This window comes from Pan troglodytes, chromosome 6 (assembly GCF_028858775.2).
Source record: "Pan troglodytes isolate AG18354 chromosome 6, NHGRI_mPanTro3-v2.0_pri, whole genome shotgun sequence".
Lineage (NCBI taxonomy): Eukaryota > Metazoa > Chordata > Mammalia > Primates > Hominidae > Pan > Pan troglodytes.
The window spans coordinates 83,399,093-83,411,238 of NC_072404.2; the positions used below are offsets into that span (position 1 = coordinate 83,399,093).

Below are 12,146 nucleotides of genomic sequence, written 5' to 3' on the forward strand. Positions count from 1 at the left end.
TGTTATCCTGTATAGAATAGAGACAGATAAGTGACTCTACTGGGAGCCTCATTATCTCTTCTGGGTGAATAGAGACCAGTGTGAGGCAGAAATAAGATCCCTAAAGCTCAGAAAATATCTCCAAAAGTCTCTTTACTAATTTTGAGCCCCTTAGAAATGAGCTCTGTAATTCCTGGGGACCTTTTCCTCTTCTCCATTCTTCCTCTGCTCCTTGACGAGAGATCTGTAGACTTCCTTGAGTGCAGCATCTCAGACATCTGGTATTGACTAGAATTCCTTATTGGACTTCCTTGGGTGTAGCATCTCAGACATCTAGTATTGGCTAGAATTCCTTAGTAGTAGTGTCAGTGTCCAGGGCTTCCTATTTTGTAAATGATAGAGGTTTGTAAAAGGAGTATGGCCTTTGGAATGTACTGTTCATAATCTTAAGTAGTTATGGAAGCATAGTGAAAAGGTCAGGGCAGTTCTCATTTTGCATCAGGAAGCTTTTGACAAAGTCCTGTTAGTTATCAGATGATGATAGCCAGCAGTAACCATTAAGACAGTCCTTTTTTTTTTTTTTTTTTTTTAAATAGAAGTCCAGTTAAGGAAGCATAGCTTGTCTTTTATTAAAGAGGCACTCAGCAAAGGGGTGATGAGACAGAATGCTGTTATTACTGATGCTTTTGTTTTACATTTTCAGTAATTAACGTGCTTTGCTCAGTAGTGACACATTACCTGAACTTTGAAGGATCCCCTTAGTACATCAGTATTGCAGAGGCATTAAAGCAATGAGAGCCTGCCAGGATCTTAATCACCTCTGTCCTACATTTGGTCAGAGCCTCTCCACTTTTAACAGAAGTGAACAGAAGTCTAGACACTTGTGATTTTTCTATATATCACTAAGCCACATCATTGCAAGCATCTGTTTGGCCTATATTCCCTTAAAAATTCTGTCTGCTGAAATCAACAATATCTCCTAAAAAGTAGCTTTAATATCTGCCTGTGTGGCTGGATAAAAAGAAAAACAGGATTCTTGCTCTTCAAGATCTTGCACTCAAAGATTGATAAGGCTGCTACTGATATGTATATAAAGCACATAAACCATTTTAAAGTGGTGAATTGTATGGAATGTGAATGATATTTTCATTTTTTAAAAATGCATGGACTTTGAAACAAAAAATGCATAAAACTTCTAGGTGGAAATGTGGAATAAATTGTGGAATCCTTATAGAAAAAGAATATTGGGAAAATTTGATCAGAAGATGATTAAGGGGGAATTTGTTTTTTCTAGTTCTAAATTTACTGAAGAGATTGAATTATGAGACCTATTTGAAGAGAGAAGGGGAGAGGCTTTAGAAAAAGTACAGTCTAGGCCAGGCACAGTGGCTCATGCCTGTAATCCCAGCACTTTGGGAGGCCAAGGTGCGTGGATCACCTGAGGTCAGGAGTTCAAGACCAGCCTGACCAACATAGTGAAACCCCTTCTCTACTAAAAATACAAAAATTAGCCGGATGTGGCAGGGTACACCTGTAATCCCAGCTACTTAGGAGACTGAGGCAGGAGAGTCAGTTGAACCCGGAGGCAGAGGTTGCAGTGAGCTGAGATTGCACCACTGTACTCTAGCCTGGGTGGCAGAGGGAGACTCCATCTCAAAAAAAGAAAAGAAAAGAAAAGAAAAAGTATAGTCTACGTTTAATGTATAACTTGCAAGAAATCTAGTAGGGTCGGGTGCAGTGGCTCACGCCTCTAATTCTAACAGTTTGGGAGGCTGAGGTGGGTGGATCGCTTGAGCCCAGGAGTTCCAGACCAGCCTAGGTAATGTAGTGGGACCCCTGTCTCTACAAAAAAATTTTAAAAATTAGCCGGGCGTGGTGGCACATGCATGTGGTCCCAGCTACTTGAGACACTGAGATAAGAGGGTCACTTGAACCTGGGAGGTTGAGACTGCGGTGAGCTGTGATTGCGCCACTGCACTCCAGCCTGGATGAGAATGAGATCCTGTCTGGGGACTGGGCCGGGGGAAAAGACCTACTAGGAGAAGGACCTACTAGAAATCTAGTAGGTAGGAATGAAATTATGAAATGAGGAAGTGAATTTGAGAGAAGCGGAGAATGAGTGGTATTCATGGAAACTGATTGTAAAGGCAAGGAAAATAAGAATTCATTTTTTTCTTCTGGGCTGTGCTCCTGTGTAAGTATGAGGTTTCTACTGTTTTAGGTCTGCACTACTTAAAGTTCCCCAAATGGATCATTGTTTGCCCACCCAAGGCTTGACATGAAACCCAGTCCCGCTTTTGGAAGCATAGGTGTGACTCTGCGTTCTTTGAATAAGGCCTGAGCTTTTGGGATTGTTTCTTGTTCCTTAGAAGACTTCCGTCAGTGATTGATGGAGGGAGGTGGCCCAGCAGCACAGACCCCATGTGGTTGGCAGAGTGTGTGGGTGGGGGGAAGTTAGATCAGAGAGCCCCTCTAATTGTGCTGGGCTGATGCTGTCATACCTGAAGTTAGATCACATTTTGTTTATTTTCCATTCAAACTTAGTATTTGAAGAAGGACCAATTTTAAGTAATTCAATATTTTCAATGTATTAGGGATGGTTTCCAGTCATTTAAAAAATAACCAGAGGCCGTCCCATTTTGTCACATGATTAAAATCATTAGTTCAGTCTTTTGGGGGAAGTGGAAGTCTCTAGACCCAGTGAAGTGTTTAATCCCCATGTCTATTACAGGTTTTATATCATGGAAAGCCTGATAGAGGAATAATTTTTCTTTCTTCCTTTAAAAAAAAAAAATTACTAAGGAACCTCGAGCCGGTTACTCAGCTGTATGTCAGTGTGGATGCCAGTACCAAAGACAGCCTGAAGAAAATCGACCGCCCACTCTTCAAGGATTTCTGGCAGCGATTCCTTGACAGTTTAAAAGCCTTGGCAGTCAAGGTAAGAATTATGACATCTTAAAAATAAATAAACAACCCTCAGGTGTGTACTGAAGTTAAGAAGAAAGAAAGATGGAAGAAAAGAACAGAGGTACTTTTTCCTCTTTTCTCTTTAAAATAAAAAAAGATGAAATATAGCGTTCAACTTTTTAGAGACTTCCTTCTTCAAGGAATTTTGAACATTTACTATTTGTTAAATAATTATTGAGTTCCTCTTAAGTTTGTAGCACAATGCTTTGTATGTATCATTTGCCTTTCATTCATTTAAGGAGAGAGGTATATATACTCCCAAAGTTAATTAATAACAATTGGTCCTGGAACCAATTCCCCATAGATACCCAACCCGGAATCTATGGAAGATTGGTTGTAGGACTCCCCATGGGTACCAAAATCCACAGATGCTCAAGTTTATATAAAATGGCATAGGCCAAGCATGGTGGTTCACGCCTGCCTGCAAACCCAGGACTTTGGGAGGGCGAGGCAGGCGGATCACTTGAGGTCAGGAGTTCAAGACCAGCCTGGCCAACATGGTCAGACCCCATCTCTACTAGAAATACCAAAAAATTAGCCAGTTGTGATGGCATGCACCTGTTATCCCAGCTATTTGGGAGGCTAAGGCAGGAGAATCACTTGAACCTGGGAGGTGGAGGCCACAGTAAGCCAAGATCCTGCCACTGCACTGCAGCCTGGGTGACAGAGTGAGACTCTGTCTCAAAAACAATAAATAAATAATAAAAATAAAATGGCATAGTATTTGCACATAATCTACACTTATCTTCCTGTATACTTTAAATCATCTCTACATTACTTATAATATGTAGTACAACGTAAATGCCATGTAAGTGGTTGTTATACTGCATTTTAAATATTTGTGTGATTTTTAATTGTTTTATTTTTTCCAAATATTTTTCATCCATGGTTGGTTGAATGTGTGGAAATGGAGCCCACAGATATGGAGGACCGACTGTACGTAACCACCTTAAAAGAGGTGTCTGCAGGCCAGGTGTGGTAGCTCACACCTGTAATCCTAGCACTTTGAGAGGCCAAGGTGGGCAGATCGCTTGAGGTCAGGAGTTCAAGACCAGCCTGGGCAACATGGCAAAACCCCGTCTCTACCAAAAAACAAAATACAAAAATTACCTGTGGTCCTAGCTACTCAGGAGGCTAAGGTGGGAGAATCACTTGAGCCTGGGAGGCAGAGGTTGTAGTGAGCCGAGATTGCGCCACTGCACTCCAGCGTGGGTGACAGTGAGACCCCTATCTTAAAAAAAAAAAAAAAAAAGGTGTCTGCAAATAGTATACATTTAAATATAAAGTTAATTTTCCTGAATTTCTAGAACCACATATCCTAAGCCATCAATAGCCTCAGAATGTTCACATTGAATGTCATTTTCTGCAAACATTTGGCCTTTCTTGTGTGTTTTCATATGGCATACTTACCTTCCTTTTCTTTTTCACCTAAAGTAACCATCTGGTTCTGCTTTTCCATTAATCCTCCTTCCTTCCTTCCTTGCTTCCTTTCTGTCACTTTTCTAAGCGTTCTTTGTGCCTTCTTGACATCTGACTGATAATGAGAATCACCCCAGGAGCTTAAAAAAATGACAGTTTCCTGGTCCTCATGGCATCTGAGATCTGCTTGTTAGACATCCCAGGCGTCATTTGGTATGCAGCCAGATATGGGAGTCACTGTCCCAGAAAACTTGCCTTTCTCTCCTGTGCCCAGCGCTTACTTTGACATTCCTAACCCATCACTGTCTGGCCTCGATGTACATTTCCTGGCTCATTTTTCACCTTATTCCCCAGGAGGGCCATGCTTCCTTGCTTACGATGCCATTTCTGCACATGTGCCCACCACCTTCTCCCTTCTGAGTCTTCGGTTACTGTCTCCCCAGATTTTGGAAGGAATGTTCTTTCTTTCCATTCTTTGACTTGTAGAAATTCTATGCACCTCCTAGACCCAGTTTTGTGATTACCACTACTGCAAAGTCTTTTCTGATTACAATTAGCTGCCCCTTTTTCCCTTCCTAAGTTTTATATCTATTAAAAAACACTGTTTTTCTTCTATTTTGTCTTAGCTGCTCTCTCCGGAGCTGGATTCCTTCCTTATGTCTGAATTCTGCACAATGTCTAGCATAGTACACTTGAAGGTATTTGATAAATGCTTCCATTTTTTTCTCGGAGACTGGGTCTTGCTCTGTCACCAAAGCTAGAACACAGTGGCACCACCATAGCTCACTGGAGCCTCCAACTCCTGGGCCCAAACAGTCCTCCTGCCTCAGCCTTCCAAGTACTGGGACCACAGGCACATACTGCCATGCCTAATTAATTTTTTGATTTTTTTTTTTTGTAGAGACAGTCTCAAACTCCTGGCCTCAGGCAATCTTCCTGCCTTGGAAGTGTTGGGATTATAGGCATGAGCCGCTGCTCCAGTCCTGATAAATGTTTCTTTTTTTATTTCTTTCTTCTTTTTTTTTTTTTTTTTTTTTTTTGAGATGGAGTCTCTTTCTGTTGCCTAGGCTGGTGTGTGGTGGCGTGATCTTGGCTCACTGCAACGTCCGCCTCCCGGGTTCAAGTGATTCTCATGCCTCACACTCCCCAGTAGCTAGGATTACAGGTGCGTACCACCATGCCCGGCTAGTTTTTGTATTTTTAGTAGAGATGGGGTTTCACCATGTTGGCCAGGCTGGTCTCAAACTCCTGACCTCAAGTGATCCGCCTGCCTCAACCTCCCAAAGTGCTGGGATTACAGGTGTGAGCCACTGCACCCAGCCTGTTTCTTAAAAGAATGAATGGGTGGAAACTCAACAGAGATTTGTAAAGTACTATATGTGTTTTACCAGTTGTCCAGCTGATTAAATCTTTGTGGGTTTCTTTTGCTGTTTTATGCCCGGGAAGTTAAATCCATGCCTTCTTTGGTTATTAATACTGATGTTATTTAAGAAATGCAAAAAGGCCTCTTTACTTTAGTTTCTAAGCGGTCTTGGATTTACATAGCATAAAAATTAGAATGGATTTAAATGGGAGTAAACAGCAGGAGCTGGCAAAGTCAGGCCCATCTGACATTGTTATCTAGGCTGTGTTCTTTGAGTATGGAAGATGACAAGGAAACATTAACACAATAGCTTAATAGTTTACTTCCTGTCTTTGGTCAAAATGTTCCAAAAACTGAATTCTTACCTTGAAGTCACTGGCCTTTGGGTGATGAATTCAATTGTAATTACTTTGGGTTTGCTCATGACAGTAATGCAGTAACTTAAAGTTAGAAAATAATTTCAACCCAGGAGCATCTTAAATAGAAGTCATTATTGTCTCTATGTAATTCTTGTTGGAATGTTTCTTTGGGCAATTTAAACTGCCCACACATTAGGGCAATGACTTTCTGAGCATTTTGTAGCAATTAGAGTTGTTGTTTCTTGTTCTTGGCATTGTTTTTGTTGCCTTGTAAGAGAAGATCTGTGGCAGGATGCTGCTCTTAAAAATTTTCCTTTAAATTGACTCAAGCTGTTACTTCCTTCTGAATGTCTGATCTTATAAGACATAGTAGATGCTATTAAGAAAGATTTGTTTTACTGTTGTTTAGCACTTAAAACATATATTTTGTAGTTATATGTGTTAGCTAGGGTCAAACATATAAAAACTCAAATGCTGGCTGGGCGCAGTGGCTCACGCCGGTATTCCCAGCACTTTGGGAGGCTGAGGCGGGCAGATCACTTGAGGTCAGGAGTTGAAGACCAGCCTGGCCAATATGGTGAAACCCCGTCTCTACTACAGATACAAAAAAACAATTAGCCAGGAGTGGTGGCAGGTACCTGTAATCCCAGCTACTCGGGAGGCTGAGGCAGGAGAATTGCTTCAACCCGGGAGGCGGAGGTTGTAGCGAGCCGAGATCACACCATTGAACTCCAGTCTGGTCAACAAGAGTGAGACTGTCTCAAAATAAATATATTACAATAAAAAATAAAAACTCAAATGATACCAGATTACTATAAATAAGAGTGTTATTTCAGATATTTTAATTAGAACATCCATACTGTTATCTTCTGTTATTTGATTAGACTTTTACTATGCCTGAGCAAGGAAAGGCATTTGAAGAGAATTTCTTAAACTTTATAAACAAAAAATTTTGATTTGTCCCAAGATTTTCAGCCTATTTCTGATCTAGTACTACCCAAAGAAGGTAGCATATTTTGTTTTTAACTCTTGGCAAGTACAGTGTTTACATTTCCAGATCTTTATCCTTTGTCAAAATGTTCCTTTTCAATATGAGGAGAGAAATATATTGGTACTTGAGTATGTGGGCTAAAAACCAATTCCATCAAGATACCAGAGTAAAAAATGTGTTAGCTTCAATTTCCGTCCACGATAGCTACTTGTCAAACAGTCCTTTTTTTAAAAAAAGAGAAATATATCTTATACAAGAAAACGCTGCCAGCTTTTAGCAGTAAACTTTTATCAGCAATGTGACCAGATGTGTTTCTGCTGAACTATGATTATGCCAAGGTCAAGATCCAGTAGTAAACTGAACTATTTAATTCTTTTCTCTGTTTAAGTAATAGCATTAACATTCTTGAAACCTCATATTTAAAAAAGAAAAATGACCAACATAATTTCTTGCATTGCACGTTAACAATGACCATTGGCCCTCTCTCTACAGATGTTAGGATACTCTGACCTGACATCATTATCTAAATAATGGTTGTTCCATTGCTACGAGGGGCTTATTGTACATTAATGAGATAGCCCTCTATCTAATATTTAAATAAACCAATTTATGTGTGTGGCCCACAATTTGCAAATTAAAAAACAAACATTTCACATTTGACCTTATATCAGATTATAAAAATATTATGTGCTGCTTATGGAAATTTGGGGGAAGTAAAGAGAAATACAAAGGAGCAAGGAAAGAAATTACCTATAATTCCAGGACCTTAACACAGTAATTAACATTTGAAGTACTTCTACTTAATCCACTGGGGGAGGGCATGCTTTTTTGCAAATTTAATTCCATCTTATATGTTACTTTCGTTTTTGTTTAACATCGTGTCATAAGTATTTTTCCTTGTCATTACACTTCTCTGTGATGGTCATGTTAAAGACAGTGTAGTCATTCATCCTGCTCAGTTTCCTGCTTGTTGGCCAGTAGTAGGGAGCAGCAGGAGTGTGTGATGTCCCAGCATCCTTCTTCCCATCCTAGAGGCCTGACAGTCACATTTTCTGTCCTTAGCACACTGAGGACAAAGTCTCAGCTACTCCCAAGTTGCAGCATGCACATTTTGTCACTTTTGAACATTTTGAAAATTGAATGCAGCCAGAAATGACATGTTACATTTAATTGGTGGCATTGAGACTTTCACAAAGGAGAAAAATAAGATAATGACACATTAAATCATGGCATGGCCTTTATCCTAGAGTTTCTTGTAGTCGATGAAATATATCTTCTTCTTTCCTTTGCTTTAGGATGAGCTCGTCTCCGTTTCATGGTTCTGACAAGTTTCCCTTCTTATTGACCTATTTGGTTTATTTCCACCTCTCATCATCGGTGCCAAAGTCTATTCTTGAGCCTTAACCCATCTGGCTAATCTGGATATCTGTTTCCTACCACTTTTTTGAAGGCTTTAACTTTCATGTAAACCGTGGGACCCCTATCCACAGGCATAGATCCCCCAGGGCTGATTCCATTCAGCTTGGATTTAATGCCATTTTACCCTGCTCTGCTTAGCTAAAATGTTACCCTGCTTTCAGCCACTTCTGAAATCAGACAAGACTGCTGTGCTTGATTTGTGCAAATGTGTTGTCTAAAGTCAGTGTCTGCAAGCTGGCTAACTCCTTAGTAAACTGGTTCCCTCCAGACCTTTTACCTAATATCGTTTTAGAGAAATGTAAGTGTATTGCATCTTAAGTTCGTGTTGAGGCATCAGGTAATGTCTAGTGGATAATAGCTTCTATGGGTTTGGAGACTCAGGAGAACATTGGGGAAGGAATACCGGGGTAGATCGGAAAGTCATCTCTTTAGCAACGGATTGTAGTTAAAGGCAAGTAAGCAGATGGGATGACCCAAGAAGTGCCTAAAGAAGGCAAAGAGGGAGCCTGCGGGAACAAAAGTGTTGAAGCTTTCAACGTGAAGCACATAGAGAGTGAGTCTGGGAAGAATTTGATAAAGATATTGGTTCAATTCCATGCAACTCAAGGAAACAGTGAGTTTCCAGAAAGATTACCAAGTAAAGGTACGACAAAAAAGAAAACAGCTTTACCAGTTGGTCTTTAATTACTATGTCAAAAAGAAAGTATGGTGCAGTGTTTTGTGTGGAAGCCATTGTATGGAGGGATGAATGGGAAAGATGGAAATGGGGAGAGCAAATAATAGATCTGAATGTAATGAATACTGACCTTTTGAACCAAGAGTACCAATAATAAAGAAGTCAAAGGCATTTCCTTTCATCAGCTTAAAGAATTGCATAGCATATCTGCTAAAAACTTTACATTTAGAAAATAAATATTGAAGAAAATGACTCATACTTTACCAGAATTCAAAGGTAAACAGTTACTATATTGTATTACATCTTCTACAGTTTTTATGCATGTTCATACATATGTGTCTATATTTCACTTATAAAATTGAAATCATGTTGTACATATTTTTGCAACTATATATATGTTATTATTATTATTTTTGTGGAGATGGTGGTTTCATTTTGTTGCCCAAGCTGGTCTTGAACTCCTGGACTCAAGCAATCCTCCTGCCTCAGCCTCCCTAGTAATTGGGATAGAGATGTGCTCCACCACACCTGGCTAAAAATTTTTTTTTTGAGAGATGGGGTCTTGTTTGTTGCCCAGGCTGGTCTTGAATTCCTGGTTTCAAGTGATCCTCCTACCTTGGCCTCCCAAAATGCTGGGATTACAGGCATGAGCCACTGTGCCTGGCCTTCAACTATATTTTTATATAGTTTATATATTATGAACAATTATGCCAACTTTTATCGTAGATTAATTTTGCCTATTATTGAACTTTTGAATTTATTTTTGTTTTGCTTGTTTTTGAACTTTATATAAATGAAATGATTGTTTATGCCTTTGTGTCTGATTTCTCAACATTATAATATAATAACTCAATTATAATATTATAATAACATTCAACATAGTGTTCAGAGATTCCTCCATGATTTTGCAAGTAATAGTGGTTCTGAATACAAGTCCAGATACAGGTACTGAATATATCTTCTCCCAGTCTGTCTTTACCAGTTTATTTATTTATTTTATTTTATTTTATTTTTTTGAGGTGGAGTTTCACTCTTGTTGCCCAGGCTGGAGTGCAATGGTGTGATCTTTGCTCACTGCACCCTCTGCCTCCTGGCTTCAAGTGATTCTCCTGCCTCAGCTCCCAAGTAGCTGGAATTACAGGCATGCACCACCATGCCCAGCTAATTTTGTATTTTTAGTAGAGATGGGGTTTCACCAGTTTGGTCAGGCTGATCTCGAACTCGTGATTTCAAGTAATCCACCCACCTTACCCTCCCAAAGTTCTGGGATTACAGGCGTGAGCCACTGTGCCTGGCCTGTCTTTGCCAGTTTAAACTCTTAATATTGCTTGATAAACAGAGCTCCTCATTTTAACAAAGTCTAGTTTATCACTTTTAAAAAAGTATATGTTTAGTGCTTTTCCTGTCCTATTTGTGAAATCTTTGCCCACCCCAAGGTCATGAAGATAGTTTCTTATGTTTTCCTCTTTCAGAAATGTTGTTATTATTATTTTTCAATTTGGTCTGTGAATCATCTGAGATTAATTTGGGGGTATTGCATAAGGTAGGGGGTCTGGATATTTTTTTAATGGACTTTATATTTTAGAGCAGTTTTAGACTCAAAACAAAATTGAGCAGAGGGTCCAGAGATTTTCCATATCCCCCCTATTCCATGCATGCATACATTACCTCCTTATCAACATCACCCACAAGAGTGGCACATTTATTATAACTGATGAACCTACATGGATCCATCATTATCAGTCACAGTCTGTATTTTACATTAGGGTTCATTGTTGTGGTTGTACATTCTGTGGGTGTGGACAAATGTATAGTGACATGTATCCACCATTACAGTGTCATATGGGGTAGTTTCACTGCCCTAAGAATCTCCTGTACTCTGCCTGTTTATCTCTCCCTCCCTCATCCCTGGCAACCATGGATGGATCTTTTACTGTCTGCGTAGCTTTGCCTTTTCCAGAATGTCATATAGTTGGAATCATACCATATGTAGCCTTTTCAGATTTGCTTCTTTCACTTAGCAATATGCATTTAAGGTTCCTTCCATGTGTTTTCACATGGATAGCTCATATTTTTTTAGAGCTAAACAATATTCCATTGTCTGGATGTACCACAGTTTATTCACCTACTGAAGGACATCCTGGTTTCTTCCAAGTTTTGGCAATTTTTGAACACAGCTGCTATAAACATCTGTGTGCAAGTTTGTGTTTGAATATAAATTTTCAACTCCTTGGAGTAAACACCAAAGAGTGTAGTTGCTGGGTAGTTTCATAAGAGTATTGTTTAGTTTTTTAAGAAACTGCCAAACTGTCTTCCAAAGTGGCTGTACCATTTTGTATTCCCATGAGCAATGGATGAGAGTTCTGTCACTGTTGCTTTATTTTGCATTCCCCTGATGACAGGTGATGTGGAACATTTTTTCATATGCTTATTTGCCATTCATATATCTTTGATGAGATGTCTGTTATGGTCTTTGGCCCATTTTTAATTGGGTTGTTCATTTTCTTATTGTTGAGATTTAAGAGTTCTTTGTATATTTTGGAGTTCTTTATGAGATACGTCTTTTGCAAATATTTTCTCCCAGTCTGTAGCTTGTCTTTTCATCTCTTGGCAGTGTCTTCTGCAGAGCAAAAATGTTTAATACTTACTAATTTTTTCTCTCATGGGTCATGCCTTTGGTTTGCTATCTAAAAAGTTATTTCCAAATCCAGGGTCATCTAGACTTTCTCCTGTGTTATCTTCTAGAACTCTTACAGTTTTGCCTTTTACATTTAATTTTGTAATCCAGTTAGAGTTAATTTTTGGGAGAGGTATAAGGTGTTCGTCTAGATTCTTTTTTTTGCATGTGGATTTCTAGTTCCAGCACTATTTGTTGAAAAAAATTATCTTCTCCGCATTGTATTACTTTTTTCTCTTTTGCTAAAGATCAGTTGACTACATTTGTGTGACTCTTTTCCTGGACTGTATTCTGTT

At 39.3% G+C, this 12,146-nt stretch overlaps 1 protein-coding gene across 1 annotated transcript in view; it reads left to right on the plus strand.

Moving 5' to 3' along the window:
- The window catches only part of TYW1B (tRNA-yW synthesizing protein 1 homolog B), a 265,501-nt gene that overhangs the window by 140,933 nt on the left and 112,422 nt on the right, over positions 1 to 12,146 (plus strand). Inside the window, 1 exon segment of the mRNA XM_054687593.2 lies at positions 2,782 to 2,917. Coding sequence (XP_054543568.2) covers positions 2,782 to 2,917 — 136 coding nt within the window.